Source organism: Oncorhynchus kisutch, linkage group LG8, assembly GCF_002021735.2.
Source record: "Oncorhynchus kisutch isolate 150728-3 linkage group LG8, Okis_V2, whole genome shotgun sequence".
In the NCBI taxonomy this organism is placed as follows: domain Eukaryota; kingdom Metazoa; phylum Chordata; class Actinopteri; order Salmoniformes; family Salmonidae; genus Oncorhynchus; species Oncorhynchus kisutch.
In genome coordinates, this window is record NC_034181.2 from 51,012,888 (window position 1) to 51,033,069 (window position 20,182).

The 20,182-nt window shown below is 43.6% G+C and overlaps 1 protein-coding gene across 1 annotated transcript in view; it reads right to left on the bottom strand.

Moving 5' to 3' along the window:
* The window catches only part of LOC109895575 (MAM domain-containing glycosylphosphatidylinositol anchor protein 1), a 410,076-nt gene that overhangs the window by 5,475 nt on the left and 384,419 nt on the right, over window positions 1-20,182 (bottom strand). The window contains exon 18 of the mRNA XM_031830541.1: window positions 7,849-7,957. Within this exon, the coding sequence (XP_031686401.1) occupies window positions 7,849-7,957 (109 nt within the window). The remainder of the gene's footprint in view (window positions 1-7,848; window positions 7,958-20,182) is intronic.

Consider the following 20,182-nt stretch of genomic DNA (forward strand, 5'->3'; position numbering starts at 1 on the left):
TGGCATATTGTATACTTTTTACTAAACAGTATGTGCTAAATAGTATGCGACGATGAGTAAATAGTATGCAGTTTATGTATGCAATACGCTAGCATGGGTATTCGGAAACGGCCATTGTGTTTTCTTGTACTCATATGAAACAGCATCACAAAGTACCTGTACATGAGACATCTGCGACCCTCCCTCTCCTTTTGTCGAAGTGCATGCAAACACAGATGCACGCACACACACACTAATTGCATACACAACACCCCCCCGCCCACCCACAGACACTGCACTTACACAAAGTCAACAGCGCATTACGCATGTAAGCCGTGGAATGAGTTTCATAAATAAAGAGTAAGGCAGGTATTGTATTTAAGAAATCAATATACATTTATATTAGGGGGCTTCTCTCGCTGGCAGAAAATCTATGTAATCATAATCAAGCTTTTTATTCCTCCCGTCCTCTCCCATAGAGAACAAGTTAAGTGCCTGGCACAGGGGCCAGCCCTGATTTCTCTCTCAAGGATCTTTGAAGGGGGTGAAGCACAGAAAGTTTGGTTGGGTTTGGCGATGGATAACATATCTGTGGCTGTATGTATCAAAGGTCTTTGAATAGGAGTGCTTATTCTAGGATCAGTTTAGCCTTTTATATCATGTGGAAATAAGGAGTCGGAGGACCTGAGCCTAGATCAGCACTCCAACTCTGAAAGCTTTGTGAATGTGCTTTGTTGTTTTCTTATGGTGTGTATGAGAGGGGGCTAACACAGTTCAGCTGAATCCTGATAAATGCAACAGCTTGAAACTGTCCTCCATGTTCCAGTGTCTGGGCTTCAACTTCAACTTGCACATCCAAGAACATCCAACCCACACTAAATGGACTACCAAAGATATGGGAGTTGGCTCAAGACCAGACCTCGGTTCAAATGCTATTTATTGTGTTTCAATTACTTTCAAATACATTTAGAAGTAAGTATTTAGAATGTTTTTATTTGATTAAAATACAAGTAGTTATATATTGGAATGTATTTGGAAAGTATTGGAATGTATTTGAAAATACTTAAATTGTCACGCCCTGGTCAAAGTATTTTGTGTTTATCTTTATGTATTTGGTCAGGCCAGGGTGTGGCATGGGGTTTTTGTAATTGTGGTGTGTTTGTCTTGGGGTTTTGGTGGTGGTATTGGGATTGTTGCTTAGTGGGTTATCTAGCAAAGTCTATGGCTGTCTGGAGTGGTTCTCAATCAGAGGCAGGTGCTTATCGTTGTCTCTGATTGGGAACCATATTTAGGCAGCCATATTCTTTGAGTTTGTCGTGGGTGATTGTCCTTAGTGTCCTATGTGTACTCTCGGTTAGTTTGCACCAGATAGGCTGTTTCGGTTTCGTTTATTGTTTTTGTAGTGTTCGTGTAAGTTCGTGTTTCTTTGTTTCATTAAATATGAATCTCAATCAACACGCTGCGTTTTGGTCCGATCCTTGTTCTACCTCTTCGTCAGAGGAGGATATAGAAGAAAACCGTAACATTTTCAAATACAGATATTTAAATACTCCATGCATTTGAACACAGGTATGTTTGGTAAAGGGGCATGTGTAATGTATTTGGAAACAAGTATTTTAAAATAGATTCAAATAGTATTAAAAATAAATTATTTGAAAATACTTTCAAATAGAAGTAGTTGATTTGGCCATATGATTTAAAAACACTCAAATACACAGAAAATAAGTAGTTAAAATACAAATACTTAATAACCATGTGTTTGAACCCATGACTGCAATGTCAACTCCAATAAACCGGTGCGTTCCCTTTATAGGGAAAAATTAAATACTATATTTGTCTTTCTTTTTCCCTGCATGGATTCTGTGCTCTATTGTTCTCATATTGTGTTTCCTAACTATATTTTGTATTGAATACTTTTTGTAGCTGCTGCACAGTTTGTGAGGAGAGCTTGCAAGTAAGCATGTCATTGTACTGTGCTGTACACTACACTGTATCTTGTGCATATGACCATATGCATATGTATACTTTTCGCAATTTCAACAACAGTGTGGGACCACCAGGGATCTGGGAGTGTTGCATGCCACACAGGGTGACCGAGGGGATAGAGGACCAGGGGGTCTGGGGCTAAAACGCGGGGACTTGAGTCATCGCCGACGTGGAATCCAGACAGTATTGAAAGCCACCCCTTAACAGGATCAAAAGAAGGGGAGTGGAACAAAGAAGGAAGAAGGAAGGAAAGGAGGGAGGGAGGGCAGTGAACGGTGTGCAGTGCAACAATTCCCTTGTCGAACTCACCCATAGCTAAGACACGTACACATGCATGGAAATGTGCACACGCAGACACACACACACTTACATAGCCAGGCAGGCAGGCAGGCACCTACACACACACACACATTTTCTGTTATACACAAGCAAACACACACACTCTCTCTCTCTGTCTGTCTCTCAAAGACACACACACACACACACACACACACACACACACACACACACACACACTTCAGCCCCAGAGCCAGGTTCCAGTCATTCCTATGATTTATGAATGTGGAGTTAGTTGAACACAACATGTCAGAGGCAATCATCATTAATTTTAGGAGAGCCACACGGTTCCGCAGTCCCCTGTGCTTACACCCCATCAGACAGCTAGCCCATTGAGATGTGTGTGTGTGAGCGTGTCTGTGTATGTGTATTTTTCTGAGCGTGTTTATATGTGCGTGTGATGTGTGTTGGGGGGAAACAGGGTGTGTGTTTGTGCGCATGTTTGTGTGTGCGTGTGTGATGGGGAGAGATGGGGTGTGTGAGGGACAGGTGGCCTGCATCCCAAATGGCACCCTATTCCCTACATAGTGCACTACTTTTGACAGGAGCAAATACAAGATCCTGGTCAACGTAGTGCACTATTATAGGGATTAGGGTACTATTTAGAAGGCCGACGTGAGCTGCATCAGCTGGGTATTACAGCTGGGCACACTCGCTAGCAAAAACTCCTGGGAGGGTTGGCTGCTCACATGATGCACACTCTCTGGCACACTAGCATACAGATTTAGACCTGCATATACAAGCACACGCGCACACGCACAGAGAAAACATACAATCATACATTTATGAACAAAGTGTCTGACTCTTTATTCCACCCATTAGTGACTTTGATGTACTGTAATCGATTATGCCTGCTTTGAAATGTTCTATGCTATAACACAACTATCACGCTGGCTGGCTCATCACTAGTATTGTGATTAAATCATGTAGAATTACAACTGCAGAAACCAGTTGGTTATTACAGGTTAATACTAATGTTTGTGGGGCAAACAATATGGGCCAGATTCTCAGTCACAGATTTAGCCTGGACTAAAAATGATTCTCTGTGGAAAATAAGTATTTTAGTACAGGACTAGGCTAATTATGTGTTTGGTAAAACTGGCCCCATATAAATAGAGCATCTCAATTGAACATGTTTCATAGATTACGCTTAATCTATGTTTGGGAAACAGGCCTATATTGTTTTACCCACATACATTATTCCTCATCGTCGTGTCTGCTAATACATAGAGGTGACCCAGGTGTGTGGGCTGGGTCTTTCCTCTACCCAATCTCCTCTAACCAATAATTACCCATCTGTCTCGGCTAGCTGTCTTGTGCAGCGCTGCATCGGCCCCACAGGCTAGCGTAGCCTGGCTTCCTGTTTACACCCTCCATCAATAATTCACTGTATTACATTAGGATCCCCGCTAGCTCTCGGCTCTTACGTTGCTTTTGCTGCTTTCTCAGATGAGGGGTTTTTGGGGGGAGGCAGAGGGTTTTTCTCGTTAATTATTTACCGACCCACCAACGTCTCCTGATTTGTTTAGCCTTGTTTTGTTTTTGCGGCCATTTTCGGGGGGAAAGTGAGCAGAAAGGGATGATGTCTCGGGGGGAGTTGATTGTCTTGGCCTGTTGCTTTTGGAGGCCTCTTGACTTGCCTAAGTTATAGTACCTCCCAATTTGATCTGTGAAGGAGTGCAGGTGCCTTCAGTTAGGTTGGAATGACAGGGGTACACTCCCACAACAAAGTAGGTCACTCCCATAACTGTTGAAAATGATGTAGGCACCCTCATGAGTGGTAAAAATACACAAATACCAACACTGTACCAGATAATTTTCTTGGGAACACCCCCCAATTGTAGTCTGTTTACCTTGATCTCGCGATACAGCAAGTACATTAAGATAGTACAGTAGCTTTATCTTGAATCATTTACCATTTCCTAAGATCCCCCATTCATTTACAAACACAATGTTTATGGTTTTCTATCAGTGGGTGGAAAGAAATATTGAGGAATGTGGCTCTACAAACTGACTATCGGCTGCAATGTATCCCAGAATGCACTTGAAGTCAGGGGGAGCTACAAAACAGATTAGTGACGGCTTGATTCAATCAAATCGAATCAAAGTTTATTTGTCATGTGCGCCGAATACAACAGGTGTAAACCTTACCGTGAAATGCTTACTTACAGGCTCTAACCAATGGTATGGGGGAAAAAAATGGTGTGTGTGTGTATGTGTAGGTAAGTAAAGAAATAAAACAAGAGTAAAAAGACATTTGAAAATAAGAGTAGCAAGGCTATACACAGACACCTGTTAGTCAGGCTTATTGAGGTAGTATGTACATGTAGGTATCGTTAAAGTGACTATGCATATATGATGAACACAGAGTAGCAGAAGCGTAAAAAGAGGGGTTGGCGGGTGGTGGGACACAATGCAGATATCCCGGTTAGCCAATGTGCGGAAGCACTGGTTGGTCGGGCCAATTTAGGTAGTATGTACATGAATGTATAGTTAAAGTGACTATGCATATAAGATAAACAGAGAGTAGCAGCAGTGTAAAAGAGGGATTGGGGGGGGGCGGGTACACAATGCAAATATGCCCGGTAACCATTGGTGTAGAGGTCCTGGATGGCAGGCAGCTTTGCACCAGTGATGCACTACCCTCTGAAGTGCCTAGCGGACGGAGGCCGAGCAATCACTGTTGTCAGTGGTGGTCAACGGCCACAATTATACATTGACAGTGAAGCTTTCTCACTTAGAGGTAAGTAATTGTCAATAGAAGCCATCGTGTGGAGTTGTTCAATTGTGGCTGTCCATATATTGACGATCAAGAGCTCTTTCAATTATGGGCAGTGCTATGGTCAGTGATCTATGGAGCCACTGCATGGAGACTGGTGTGGGTAACTTGGAGGAAACCTATAGCAGTGTCAGTATGAGTGAATGAAGGTCAAGAGCTTTCAGCCTTGTGATGTAGTAGTGAATTTTTGTGAGTGGTCAGTATTTTGTCTTGATGAAATCCCAGTTTGGGGTCTCTCTCTCCCTCCCAGTTTGGGGTCTTATTAAACACTTCAGGAGGATCATACCATTGTGGGGATTTACTATTTCTTCTTTTTTGGTCTTCTTCAGTATTTAAAGTTACAGTGGATTGAGTGTACACTATAACACTACAGACCATGCTAGGCGACAAGGCACACTTGAAAAATGCCAGTGTTTCATTTACAATTCACACAGTAACATGATGGCATTTTAAACCATGGTCCGTGTAAGGTGTCAAAGCGCATTCCGTTTGTCCGGGGCAAATTAGCTGATGCTGTGAAAAAGCCACAAGGAATAATTGGATTACAGGCTCTGCTCAGTGTCACTGTGTATTTAGGGTGCATACTGCAGCCTCCAGCCTGATGTCACTGTACAATTTGCCGGGACAGAGAAATGTGGAGTCTGGTTACTTTATCACGGTGGCCTGTGGGTCAGGATTCCAGGACAGGAGGCCTCGACCTGGACAGATGCCCGGGAAGTGATCCTATCATAGATCCTGGCACCCAGCCCTGCATGGCTGTATCTGTGCCCATTGCCCACGGTTTACAATGAAAATACGGTGCCAACCCTTCCACCTCATAACGCCAATGCGTCCTGGTGCCCTCTGCCATGTTGGGCGATAGGGAGTGACAACGGGGGAGAAGAGGAAGGGAGGCTGGGGAAGGTGGGGTTCAAGCCCTCCACAGGCTATAGCCCACATGGCAGGGAGAGGAAGGGAGTCCAGCTGCCTCCACTGCCCCTGCACTGGCAACAGCTCTCACTGCTCTCTTTCTCTCCTCTCCTCTCTGTCTTTCTATCTCTCTTCATGTTCTCTGTGCTGTTCTCTCTCCTTGTCACTGTTTATCTTTCTCTCTCTCTCTCAATTATCTCTCTCATTACTATCAATGTGTCACCTGTTTTCTTCCCCTCTTTCTCCTCACTTCCTTTTCCTTAATCTTTTGCTCTCTCTTCCTAAATCTCTCTCTCTCTCCTCATTACTATCATTCTGCCACCCGTTTTCATAATTAGGGTTTCCGCTCTCTAGTTCAACTATTCTTCTCTGCTTTATGCACTGCGATTGTTGCCCCTTCTATCTCTCTCTCTCTGCTGTCTCTGGTTTCCCCAAATCATTTGAAAAGTATGAAAATGATCCACCTGTTGCAGCAAGCGTTTCATGTATTGCATATTAAATATTTAAAGTAACCATACAGCAGAGTGTAGAGGGTTGAAAGCTATAGCTTTGGCAAACAGGCAAGCTCTCTTCAATGTCTGGGTGACACAGAACAGTTTATTCCTATACCTTGTCTGGTTTGTATTATAGTGAGACTGGGTCTGCCTACAGTGAATTGGAAAGATTGACAAACAGATTCTGATTGAATGGCATAGAACCCACTCCTTACTACTCACTTGTAGATCTTTGATTATGGTCTCATACACTACATGGCCAAAAGTATGTGGACACATCTCATTCCAAAGTCGTGGGCAAAAATATGGAGTTGGTCCCCCCTTTGCTACTATAACAGGTTCCACTCTTCTGGGAAGGCTTTCCACTAGATTTTGGAACATTGCTGTGGGGACTTGATTCCATTCAGCCACAAGAGCATTAATGAGGTCGGGCACTGATGTGGGAAATTAGGCAGGCTCGCAGTCGGCATTCCAATTCATCTCAAATGTGTTCGACGGGATTGAGGTCAGGGCTTTGTGCAGGCCAGTCAAATTAATCCACAAAGATCTCGACAAACCATTTCTGTGTGGACCTCGCTTTGTGCACGGGGGTATTGTCATGCTGAAACAGAAAAGGGCCTTCCCAAAACTTTTGCCACTAATTTGGAAGCAAAGAATAGTCTAGAATGTCATTGTATGCCGTACTGTAAAGGTAGCATTCTCCAGGCATCCACCAAACCCAGATTTGTCCGTCGGACTCCAAGATGGTGAAGTGTGATTCATGACTCCAGAGAACGCATTGCCACTGTTCCAGATTCCCAATGGCGGCTAGCTTTACACCACTCCAGCCAACGCTTGGCATTGCATATGGTGATCTTAGGCTGCTCGGCCAAGGAAACCCATTTCACGAAGCTCCCGACGAAAAAGTATTGTCCTGATTGCAACCATGGACAGACAATTTTTATGCACTCGGGGGTCCCGTTCTGTGTGGCCTTCCACTTCATGGCTGAGCTGTTGTTGCTCCTAGACTTTTCCACTTCACAATAACAACACTTACAGTTGATGGGGGCAGCTATAGCAGGGCAGAAATTTGATGAACTGACTTGTTGGAAAGGTGGCATCCTATGACGGTCCCACTTTGAAAGTCACTGAGCTCTTCAGTACGGCCATTATATTGCCAATGTTTGTCAATGGAAATTGCATGGCTGTGTGCTCAATGTCAGCAACGCGTCAAATCCACTTATGCACGTATGCATTCTTCTGTAAGTTGCTCTGGATAAGAGCGTCTGCAAAATTACTAAAATGTAAATTAAATGCAAACTTACCCAAGACCAGCGTCTTGGATAAACTTCACCCTACAGTAACATTGTGACATACAGACAGTACCTGTGTTGGAGACAGAGTTCTCCTGCTTGCATTTCCCTTTGGTGACTGAGACATCATCGATGGCAATGTCCCCTTCATAGCCCGATCCCCGAATAGCCTCAAACATCACCTGAACAGGGAAAAAGAAAAAACTTGTATTTCCATAGAAAATAAACTTCCACTTGCTACTCAGGAGACGTACTTGAATGCTTCGGTTTGTGAATAGCACCAAAGTGTTGTTACAAATTGCTTCCAAGAATATGGAGACCTACAAGTGATTTATCACACTCAGAATACCGAATATGTTTTACATTTCAACACTTCCCAAAACACTTTCCTCACTTTCCTCCTTTATGCTATACTCCCAGTCGATATTCACATCATAAGAAGGAATTCCCCTAGATTACGCCACCATTGGCCCTCACTGAAAAATAGCCAACTTCTTTGTTGATTTTTTATTATACAGAAATAAAAAACTGTGCTGAAAATCTGCTAATTTGTACAATGTACATCTAACCAGGTAAAAAATCCCTATCTCTAGTTTGCAACGCTCCCACATAGGGAAATAGAGCCTGCGACGAGAGCCCTGTGACTTCAGGCTATTTGGTGTGAGAGTGTGAAATTGCGGTATCCGGTATCCGAATACACATAGCTATGTGTGTGGTAAGACGCTGAACTTGTTTAGTATAGTCTGTTTGTAATTCCAGTCTGTAGTACTGGAATTAGTAATGAAGAATTGTAAAAGAGTGACAGAGTTTCTCTAAGGCCATGTTATGAGGTCATTTGAAAAAAGGGAGGGGAAAGAACAAACGTCCTAAAATAAAACTAGGCCAGATATTGTGGCGGAAGAAACAAGCAGTTTGCTCATACTGTATCTCCTGGCCACCTGTTCGGAAACGTTTACGTTCGGCTCACCGTTTTTACCCAGAAGGCCTTGCTTTGGATTGACAGCTTAATTACTGTGGAAAGCTGCGTCCCCAAACCCCATCCCACCGAGCTAATCAAAGATGGAGTGTATTCCATTTGGTGAAAAAAAGGAAAAAAACACCACAACAACAATGAGCACACTTTCATCCGTAATGGCATTCAACTCAGACTGGAGGCTAATTCATTTGTAATCTTCCGCAATCATTCGCCATGGATATACAGTATCCATTTTTTGTTTTCTCGTTTCAATTAAGAAAGTGCTTGTTGTTTATGTTCAAGTGCAACAAATTCTGTTATTATTTTCTACCAGGCAGTTTCCACATGGTGTTTTCATACCATGATAGAACAGTTGCTGTCCTTGTAAACCATGTTCAATGATGAAAGTCAAGTTGTGTGTGTGTGCGCTCATTCATGTTAGTGTATAAGCCTCTTGACCCGTGGTTGACCAGGGACTCATTGATTACCCACTCAGCTCTCTGACCACTCTCTCTCCCTCCTTCTCCCAACCTCTCTCTCTCCCTCCTTCTCCCAACCTCTCTCTCTCTCCCTCCTTCTCCCAACCTCTCTCTCTCCCTCCTTCTCCCAACCTCTCTCTCGCTCTCTCGCTCTCTCTCTCTAATTCAATTCAAGGGGCTTTATTGGCATGGGAAACATGTGATAACATTGCCAAAGCAAGTGAGGTAGATAATATACAAAAGTGAAATAAACAATAAAAATTAACAGTAAACATTACACATACAACAGTTTCAAAACAATAAAGACATTACAAATGTCATATTATGTATATATACAGTGTTGTAACAATGTACAAATGGTTAAAGTACACAAGGGAAAATAAATATGGGTTGTATTTACAATGGTGTTTGTTCTTCACTGGTTGCCCTTTTCTTGTGGCAACAGGTCACAAATCTTGCTGTTGTGATGGCACACTGTGGAATTTCACCCAGTAGATATGGGAGTTTATCAAAATTGGGTTTGTTTTCGAATTCTTTGTGGATCTGTGTAATCTGAGGGAAATATGTGTCTCTAATATGGTCATACATTGGGCAGGAGGTTAGGAAGTGCAGCTCAGTTTCCACCTCGTTTTGTGGGCAGTGAGCACTTAGCCTGTCTTCTCTTGAGAGCAAGGTCTGCCTATGGTGGCCTTTCTCAATAGCAACGCTATGCTCACTGAGTCTGTACATAGTCAAAGCTTTCCTTAAGTTTGGGTCACTCACAGTGGACAGGTATTCTGCCACTGTGTACTATCTGTTTAGGACTAAATAGCATTCTAGTTTGCTCTGTTTTTTTGTTTATTCTTTCCAATGTGTCAAGTAATTATCTTTTTGTTTTCTATTGATTTGCTTGGGTCTTAATTGTGCGTCTGTCCTGGGGCTCTGTGGGGTGTGATTGTGAACAGAGCACCAGGACCAGCTTGCTTAGGGGACTCTTCTCCAGGTTCATCTCTCTGTAGGTGATGGCTTTGTTATGGAAGGTTTGGGAATCGCTTCCTTTTAGGTGGTTGTAGAATTTAACGGCTCTTTTCTGGATTTTGATAATTAGTGGGTATCGGCCTGAAGCGAGAGAGGAGGAAGATGGGAGAAGGAGAGGGAGAGAGAGTGGTCAGAGAGCTGAGTAGGTAATCGAAGCTCTCTATTACTGAAAGAGAAAGAAAGAGAGAGCTTCTCCAATTACACACAAAGGGAAGGAGCCAAAGCAAAGAGCCAAAGCTCTGGGTGCATCTCTCTCTGCTATTCTCTAATTTAATCCTTGAATACACTCCTTTGAACGAAGGACTCCATTGAATAAATAAAGAAAGCCTGGAAAGGAGGCTTTGAAAGGGATGGAGGGAGTGGAGGGGTGGAGGAGTGAGACTGATAGATTTGGCCAGTCTTCTCATTTGTGAGGAAGGTTGATTTGATTTGCTTGCTAGGGGGAACACGGGGGAACAAGGTATGAGGGGTGGCTAGGCTAATTGGCCAAAGGGCCGTGGCAGACGGGCACTGTCAGGCGTAAGAGCCTGGTCACGATGTTCGATTATACTCAACAATATTAGACTCACACTGTTATATATGCAGACACACACCGAAGGTGCGCACACACAAACACACACCTCCTAAATGTATTCTGTATTCTTGTGTGCATGTGTGTTTGTGTCTGCAGCAGGCCAGCTCCTGCTATTAGTTATTATTTGTATTTATGTATTCACTTCCATGACTCTTTCTTGTAAATCTCCTTGTCTAAAAGGCAGAGGCCAGCGTTTGCCGAAAGTGCAAGCCTGATTTATTGTAGGGCAGAAGAGCCTCACCTGGGGCTCTGAATACACAGACACACACACACACACATGCACGAACACACTCAAATACACATGCACTATGGCCACGAGAGAGAGAGTGAGGGGTAGAAAGGAGAAGAATGAAGGGAGACATGAGTAAAAGAGAAAGGGAAAGAGAAAGAGAGAGAGAGAGAGAGAGAGAGAGAGAGAGAAAGGGGAGTGGGAAGAGAGATAGAAAGAACGCTGCCAAACCCTCATGAATTACACAGTTAAAAAGCTGGATGTGTGTGTGTGTGTGTGTGTTAGTCGTTATTGATGTGTGTGGTTAGTCTTTGTAAAGTTTGGGGTGTGTGTGTGATTTTGCAAGCTGTGTGCGTGTGTGTAAGTGTCTTAATTATTATGTTCTCCTCATTTTGTATTTTCCTGCTGGAGGTGATACATTTGTAGCAATAGAACATGTTAAACCTCAAGGGAGTAAGGAAGAAAGGAAGCGAGGAAGGAAGGAAGGAAAGATGCATTTTAAAAGTATTTCAATGTGGCCCACTTTCTGTTTTACAACACCAATTAACAATGAGCTAATTACAAAATCGCTGCCATCCACTCACTTCAAACAGTCCCCATTCTCTCCTACTCTCGTCCTGCCTCCCCCTGAGGGATCCGTCCCTATAATTCCCATAGTGCCTCTCTCACATCACCGTGCCAACCTGTTCCTGGCCGTACCACTTCCTTTGACAGGAAGTACAGTGGGCGGCGTGAACGTGGTGTTTTGCCTCCACTTGTAACCTTTAATGTGGTGCATTGATCTGTGGCCCTGCACAGAATACGCCAGGGGGGGAAACAGCCTGTAGGGAGCCCCGCTTTGAAGTGCTGTGTGTGTGTGTGTGTGTGTGTGTGTGTGTGTGTGTGTGTGTGTGTGTGTGTGTGTGTGTGTGTGTGTGTGTGTGTGTGTGTGTGTGTGTGTGTGTGTGTGTGTGTGTGTGTGTGTGAAAGAACGAAAGAGACAGAGAGGAGGGGGAGGCATGCACAAGAGAGAGTAAGCTAGTAAGAGAGAAAGGGAAGCAAGAGAGAGAGGGGGTAAACATGCAGAAGAGAAAGCGAGTGAGAAAGCGAGAGGCAATAGAGAGCAAGCAAGAGAGAGAGTGAAATGAAGACAGAGAAAGTAAGAGAGTAAGAGAGACACAGAAAGAGGAAGAGGAGGGAGAGAACATAAGCTACCCAGGACAGCGCAGTGCAGCATGGGAGAAATGTGGGTTGCCCTGTTTTCCAATAAACCCAGAGGCACATCATTGGGCTGCAGTAAGGAAGGAACAAAGATGGCCTCTGGGTAATCGTCGTCTCAACCGGCCAAGATGTTTCAACAACTTTTCTCTTCACATCTTCCTTCTTAAATGTTTTTATTTTTGATTGCGGTCGTTTTAAGACATTTTTTTCTGCTTGCAAGTTGCTTTGGGGAGTAACTTGTATGTTTAGCAATAGTCTTTTTGGTGAATCCTCGCTAACATCATGGCTGTTGTAGACTGTTTATTGAATGTATATTGACAAGCAGGTTGCGATTTAACACAACATCAAAAGATGTGCCGAAGGTGAATTGATCAGCCTAGTGTGATGCCAATTGTTCTTTATTTCTGTGCATAAGTAGGCAACCATAGCCATGACAGAGATGAGCAGTAGTTGACGACAGTACATGCCAGCTAGGTCATAATGTCTTTCCAGTAGTAATGACCAGTAGGCTTACAGTCATTTAATCTCGAGTTTGGGTTGGCAGTACAGTATGCTTCACTTTTCAACAAAACAGGTGTATCCTGTTTCCATTGGTCATCCATGAGATGTTTCTAAAACTTTACTGGAGTCCACCTGAGGGAAGGGTACCAAAACATTTCTGCATCATTGAAGGTCCCCAAGAACACAGTGGCCTCCATCACTCTTAAATGGAAGTAGTTTGGAACCACCAACACTCTCCCTAGAGTTTGCCGCCCGGCCAAACTGAGAAATTGGGGGAGAAGCGCCTTGGTCAGGGAGGTGACCAAGAACACCATGGTCACTCTGACAGAGCGCCAGCGTTCCTCTGTGGAGATAGGAGAACCTTCCAGAAGAATGACCATCTCTGCAGCACTCCACCAATCAGGCCTTTATGGTAGAGTGGCCAGACGGAAGACACTCCTCAGTAAAAGGCACATGACAGCCCGCTTGGAGTATTCCAAAAGGCACGTAAAGGACACTGACCGTGAGAAACAAGATTCTCTGGTCTGATTGAACTCTTTGGCCTGAATGCCAATTGTCAAATCTGGAGGTAACCTGGTACCATCCCGGCAGGGATACTCATCTGGATCGAGGGAAAGATGAACGGGGCAAAGAGTACTGAGAGATCCTTGATGAAAACCTGCTCCAGCACGCTAAGCACCTTACCCCAGTCTAAGGTTCACCTTCCAACAGGACCACAACCATAAGCACACAGCCAAGACAACGCAGGAGTGGCATTGGGACAAGTCTCTGAATGTCTTGAGTGGCCCAGCCAGAGGCCGGACTTGAGCCCGATCGAACATCTCTGGAGAGACCTGAAAATAGCTATGCAGTGACGCTCCCCATCCAACCTGACATAGCTTGAGAGGACCTGCTCAGAAGAATGGGAGAAACTCCCCAAATACAGGGGAGCTTCTAGCGTCATACTTAAGAACACTCTAGGCAGTTTTTTAAACATTTTATACATTTGCACACATTTCTAAAAACCTGTTTTTGCTTTGTCATTATGGGGTATTGTGTAAAAAAACTGTTTAATCAATTTTAGAATAAGACTATAACGTAACGAAATATGAATATCTGAATACTTTCCAAATGCACTGTAAAAGCCATCTCTCTCTTTATTATACGGGACAACTATTGACCAACTCTATTAAATAATTTTCTGTCTTGAATCATTATTTCCATGCCATGAAACAGCTTCCAATTTTACATAACATAATTAGCATAACGTTATTAGTCTGATACTACATAATTCATAATTGGTGTCATGAATAAAGATGGCTGCCAACGTTTATCTAATCTTCCTGCATGGCACTGCCAGTCTCAGCGGGTGAGCTGTCAGTACGAGATCCCTAAATTGTCGAGTCTGTGATTGGGTTATCCATGCTAATCAACAAAGAATGTTGCTATATTGTATTAATGAAAATACTAACGACACAACGTGTCAGACTGAAATGAGGCTGGAAGGATTTATTAACCCTTATTTTACAAGATATACACATTCTCCAACCTTCTCCCGACTTGCACCACTTGCATGGTGGAAATTCCCTCCAAACAATGCTTTACTCTAATCCTGTGCTTTTATCCATGACGGGGATTGTGCAAGTGCACACTTCTGGAAAAGGATAGTGCATCAGGGAAAAGTCATTTTTTTCTACAGCAACAACCTGGGGAAGAGTTGCAATGGAGAGGAGGAAAGGGAAACACAGGTACTGTAGAAAATCCTGACGAAAAAAACTCTTTGTATGTGTCCGAAACACATGAATGAAAGTGTCAGACTTGGTCTAACATTGAAGAACAAAACAATGCTTGCACAAAGTCTTTCTAGCGTGACTCATTTATGAGGAAAAAGTGGAATTTGTGTGCCAGACCCTACTGCAACTCATTGACTTCTCTCTCCTGCTCAAACTCTTTCTCTCTCAGATTAACTCCTCTACTATCTGTGAAGGTTTATTTATACTAACTGTTTCCATTAGATCGAATCTGAGATACATGTAGTCTCTTCAGACAAAGACATACACTTTGCTTCCTAACAACTTGCGGTGCCACCTCCGCTCCACTCAATACCGGCTGATACTGCAATATGTGAGGCTAGCCTCAAAGTGGATATAATTGAATTTTTTCTTACATCTAGCATTAAGGGAACAAACCCTTAAAGGGGCAATTCAGGATTCAAAAAACAACAACGCGGTCATCTACCAACCTTTTTTTGGTAAACAGCTGAGGGATAGGGCTATAGAAATGCAACCACTCTCAAATTCATAGACAGAGCTATGAATGCAAGGACAGACCATCCATAAGATAAAACGTGTAGTTTTACCCATATTTTGAATCTATACAGTGTTTGATTATGATTACGTTGTTTACAGTAAAACAAGCTTATAATGTTGGGTTCTGATGGGGTAGCATTTCAAATCAAATGAAATTGTATTTTTCACATGCGCTGAATACAACAACCTTACCTTACTTACAAGCCCTTAACCAACAATGCAGTTCAAGAAATAGAGTTAATAAAATATTGACTAAATAAAATAAAAATAAAAAATTGAATAAATCAAAAAGTAACACAAGATATGTACATAACAATAACGAGGCTATATACAGGGGGTGCCTGTACAGAGTCAATGTGGATGCTATATACAGGGGGTACCAGTACCGAGTCAATGTGCGGGCGTACAGGTTAATTGAGGTAATTTGTGAAGTGACTATACATAGATAATAAACAGCGAGTAGCAGCAGTGTAAAAACAAAATGGGGACGTTCAATGTAAATAGTCTGGGTGGCCATTTGATTAGTTTAGTGGTTCAGCATGCCTACATCTGCTCCTGCCACGCCCTCTACTTCTCATCCTGTGTCACCCTAACCTGCCACCACACCCCCAGTGCTCTCTCCCTCTCTCTCTGTGGGTGTATGTGATTGTGTGAGTTGAGACAGGTGTGTTGGAGGCAGAGCAGATAGCCACCAGCTGTAACCTGTTCCATAATCAAGACCCCTACGAATACTCAGACCTGCCACTTCCATGCTGCCAGTCCGTAGCCTCTGCACAGTCAGTCTGCGTTTCAAGCCACCTGTTCTGGCATAGATCTTGTTATCCTGTGCATGTTCCTCCTTAGCCTGACGCTGCACTTCTCTCCTCTCTACAGTTCCGTCTGCTCTGACTGGTTCCTGTCTCCAGTCCCTCGTCTCGTCAGTCCTGCTTCCCTGCCCTGGACCCCCGCTTTACTGCTTCCTTGGAATCCGCTCCAGACCTGCTTACCCTGCCCCTACCCCCCCTGCCTCAATTCCTGGATCCCAGCTACCCGTCCAAGCTTCTCCTGGCCTGCACCCCCCCACACACTTTTAAATAAATATCTTATTTACCATGTCCCAGTCTCATTGTCTGAGTCTGCACTTGGGTTCACCTGCTCCGCCACACATAACACAGCAGTCTTATGGCTTGGGTGTAGAAGCTGTTAAGGAGCCTTTAGGTCTAGACTTGACACTCCGGAACCGCTTGCAGTGTGGTAGCAGAGAAAACAGTCTATGACTTGATGACTGGTGACTGGAGTCTTTGACAATTTTTTGGGCCTTCCTCTGACACCGCCTAGTAAATAGGTCCTGGATGACAGGAAGCTTGGTCCAAGTGATGTGCAGGGTTGCACGCACTGTAGCGCCTTATAGTCGGAAGCCAAGCATTAGCCATACCAGGCGGAAGCGTCGTCATTCAGCCACTACTCGGTGAAACATAAGATATTACAGTTTTTAATGTCCCATTGGTTGGAACTTTTTGAGACAGTTGAACTAAGCTCATTAGGAATTTAAGTTATATCCTTCAAGTATCAATGGCTATATATTATATTTCGCAATAAATGAAGTGCAAAAATGAATGTTGCAATCACAGTTTGCCCCATTAACTTAGTAAATGTCCACTTAATATACGCTGCAGTCGAGGATCGAAGGAGACAGATATAGCCAAATAAAACCAGAGAGCCCAAACAGTAAAAAACAAAAACAACACCGACTTGGGTAAATTCCCACTGTCGGAATGAGCCCTTCTCAGTCATTATCATTGATTGGTGAGAAAACAGGTGTCTGACAGAACAGAAAAGAAAGAAAGTACAAGGGAGGGAGGAAAGGGAGGTGTTTTGCCTCAGCTCCAACCTAGAGTATGGGAAGTCTGTCTGATACAAGCGAGAAAGTGGAAGAGAGAGAGAGAGAGACTATTACAAAGCCTTCGTATAAGCATCCCTCCACTTGCCAGTGCTCAGATCAAGTCTGTTTTGTTTAAAATCTCTATTTGTAATGTTACGTAATGTAGAGTGCATTCGAAGTATTCACATCCCTTAACTTTTTCCACACTTGTATTACAGCCTGAATTTAAAATTGATTGATTTCAGTTTTTTGGGTCACTGGCCTACACACAATACCTCATAATGCCAAAGCGGAATTATGTTTTAATGAATTTTTACAAATTAATAAAACAAATGTAAAGCTGAAATGTGTTAAGTCAACAAGTATTCAACCCGTTCGTTGTCAAATCAAATTTTATTGGTCACATACACATGGTTAACAGATGTTAATGCGAGTGTAGCGAAATGCTTGTGCTTCTAGTTCCGACTATGCAGTAATATCTAACAAGTAATATAACAATTCCCCAACAACTACCTAATGCACACAAATCTAACAAGTAATCTAACAATTCCCCAACAACTACCTAATACACACAAATCTAACAAGTAATCTAACAATTCCCCAACAACTACCTAATACACACAAATCTAACAAGTAATCTAACAATTCCCCAACAACTATCTAATACACACAACTCTAAAGTGGTGAATAAGAAAATGTACATATAAGTATATGGATGAGCAATTTCCGAGCGGCATAAGCAAGGTGCAGTAGATTGTATAAAATACAGTATATACAGTACATGTGATATGAGCAATGTAGTGGCATTATTCAAAGTGACATTGTTTAAATCAACTAGTGATCCATTTATTAAAGTGTCCAGTGATTGGGTCTCAATGTAGGCAGCAGCCTCTCTGAGTCAGTGATTGCTGTTTAGTAGTCTGATGGCCTTGAGATAGAAGCTGTTTTTCAATCTCTCTCTCTTGGTCCCAGCTTTGATGCACCTGTACAGGTAGTTTGCCCGCGGTGAAGCGTTGTGCAGACCGCACCACCCTCTGGAGAGCCTTGCGGTTGAGGGCGGTGCAGTTGCTGTACCAGGCTGTGATATAGCCCGACAGGATGCTCTCGATTGTGCATCTGCAAAAGTTGAGGGTTTTGGGTGGCAAGACAAATTTCTTCAGCCTCCTGAGGTAGAGGAGGCGCTGTTGCGCCTTCTTCACCACACTGTGTGGGTGAACCATTTCAGTTTGTCTGTGATGTGTATGCCCAGGAGCTTAAAACTTTCCACCTTCTCCACTTCTGTCCCTTCGATGTGGATAGGGGGGTGCTCCCTCTGCTGTTTCCTGAAGTCCACGATCATCTCTTTTTTGGTAGACGTTGACTGAGAGGTTGTTTTCCTGACACCACACTCTGAGTGCCCTCACCTCCTCCCTGTAGGCTATCTTGTCGTTGTTGGTGATCAAGCCAAGTCAATGTTGTGTCGTCTGCAAACTTGATGATTGAGTTGGAGGCGTGCATGGCCACGCAGTCATGGTGAACAGGGAGTACAGGAGAGGGCTGAGGACACACCCTTGTGGTGCCCCAGTGTTGAGGGTCGGCGAAGTGGAAATGTTGTTTCCTACATTCACCACCTAGTGGTGGCCTGTCAGAAAGTCCAGGACCCAATTGCACAGGGCAGGGTTGAGACCCAAGGCCTCCAGCTTGATGATGAGCTTGGAGGGTACTATGGTGTTGAATGCTGAGCTGTAGTCAATGAACAGCATTCTTACATATGTATTCCTTTTTGTCCAGATGGGATAGGGCAGTGTGCTGTGCTATGATGATTGCGTCATCTGTGGACCTGTTGGGGCGGTATGCAAACTGAAGTGGGTCTACGGTGGCTGCCAAGGTGGCGGTGATATGATCATTGACTAGCCTCTCAAAGCATTTCATGATGACAGACATGAGTTCTAAGGGGCGGAAGTCATTCATTTCAGTTATCTTTGACTTTTTGGGTACAGGAAAAATGGTAGCCATCTTGTAGCATGTGGGGACAACAGACTGGGATAGGGAGCGATTAAATATGTCCGCAAACACACCAGCCAGCTGTTCTGCACATATGCCCTGAGGACGCGGCTAGGGATGCCGTCTGGCCAGCAGCCTTGAGAGGGTAAACAAGTTTAAATGTTTTACTCACATCAGCCACAGAGAAGTAGCAGGTTGGGACGCAGTCTTTGTTGGCAGGCAAAGAAGGTGTTTAGTTTGTCAGGAAGCGTGACGTCAGTGTCCGTGACGTGGCTGTTTTTGTTTGTGTAGTCTGATTTCCAGTAGGAAAGGTTCTCTCTGAACTTTGCTCTGTTCAACTTTGCCTCGATCCTTACTAGTCTCCCAGTCCCCGCCACTGAAAAACATCCCCACCGTGATGCTGCCACCACCATGCTTCACTGTAAGGATGGTTCCAGGTTTCATCCAGACTTGACGCTTGGCATTCAGGCCAAAGAATTCAATCTTGGTTTCATCAGACCAGAGAATCTTGTCTCTCATGGTCTGAGAGTCTTTAGGCGCCTTTTGGCAAACTCCAAGTGGGCGGTCATGTGTCTTTTACTGAGGAGTGGTTTCCGTCTGGCCACTCTACCATAAAGGCCTGATTGGTGGAGTGCTGCAGAGATGGTTGTCATTCTGGAAGATTCTTCCATCTCCACAGAGGAACTCTAGAGCTCTGTCAGAGTGACCATCGGGTTCTTGGTCACCTACCTGACCAAGGCCCTTCTCCCCCGATTACTCCGTTTGGCCGGGCAGCCAGCTCTAGGAACAGTCTTGGTGGTTCTAAACTTCTTCCATTTAAGAATGCTTGTGGCCACTCGTTTCTTGGGGACCTTCAATGCTGCAGAAATTTGTTGGTACCCTTCCCCAGATCTGTGCCTCAACACAATCCTGTTTCGGAGCTCTACAAACAATTCCTTTGACCTCATGGCTTGGTTTGTGCTTTGACACTGTCAACTGTGGGATCTTATATAGACAGGTGTGTGCCTTTCTAAATCATGTCCAATCAATTCAATTTACCACAGGTGGTCTGCAATCAAGTTGTAGAAACAACTCTGTTTCTATTGATAATCAATGGAAACAGGATGCACCTGAGCTCAATTTCGAGTACTTTTGCAAGCAAGTTTTTATATATATATATATATATATATACATACATACACACACACACACATTCAAACATTTCTTAAACATTTAGTTTTTTTGTTACGGGGTATTGTGTGTAGATTGCTGAGGAAAATGTTTTCTTAATACATTTTAGAATAAGGCTGAAATGTGAAAAAAGTCAAGGGTTCTGAATAC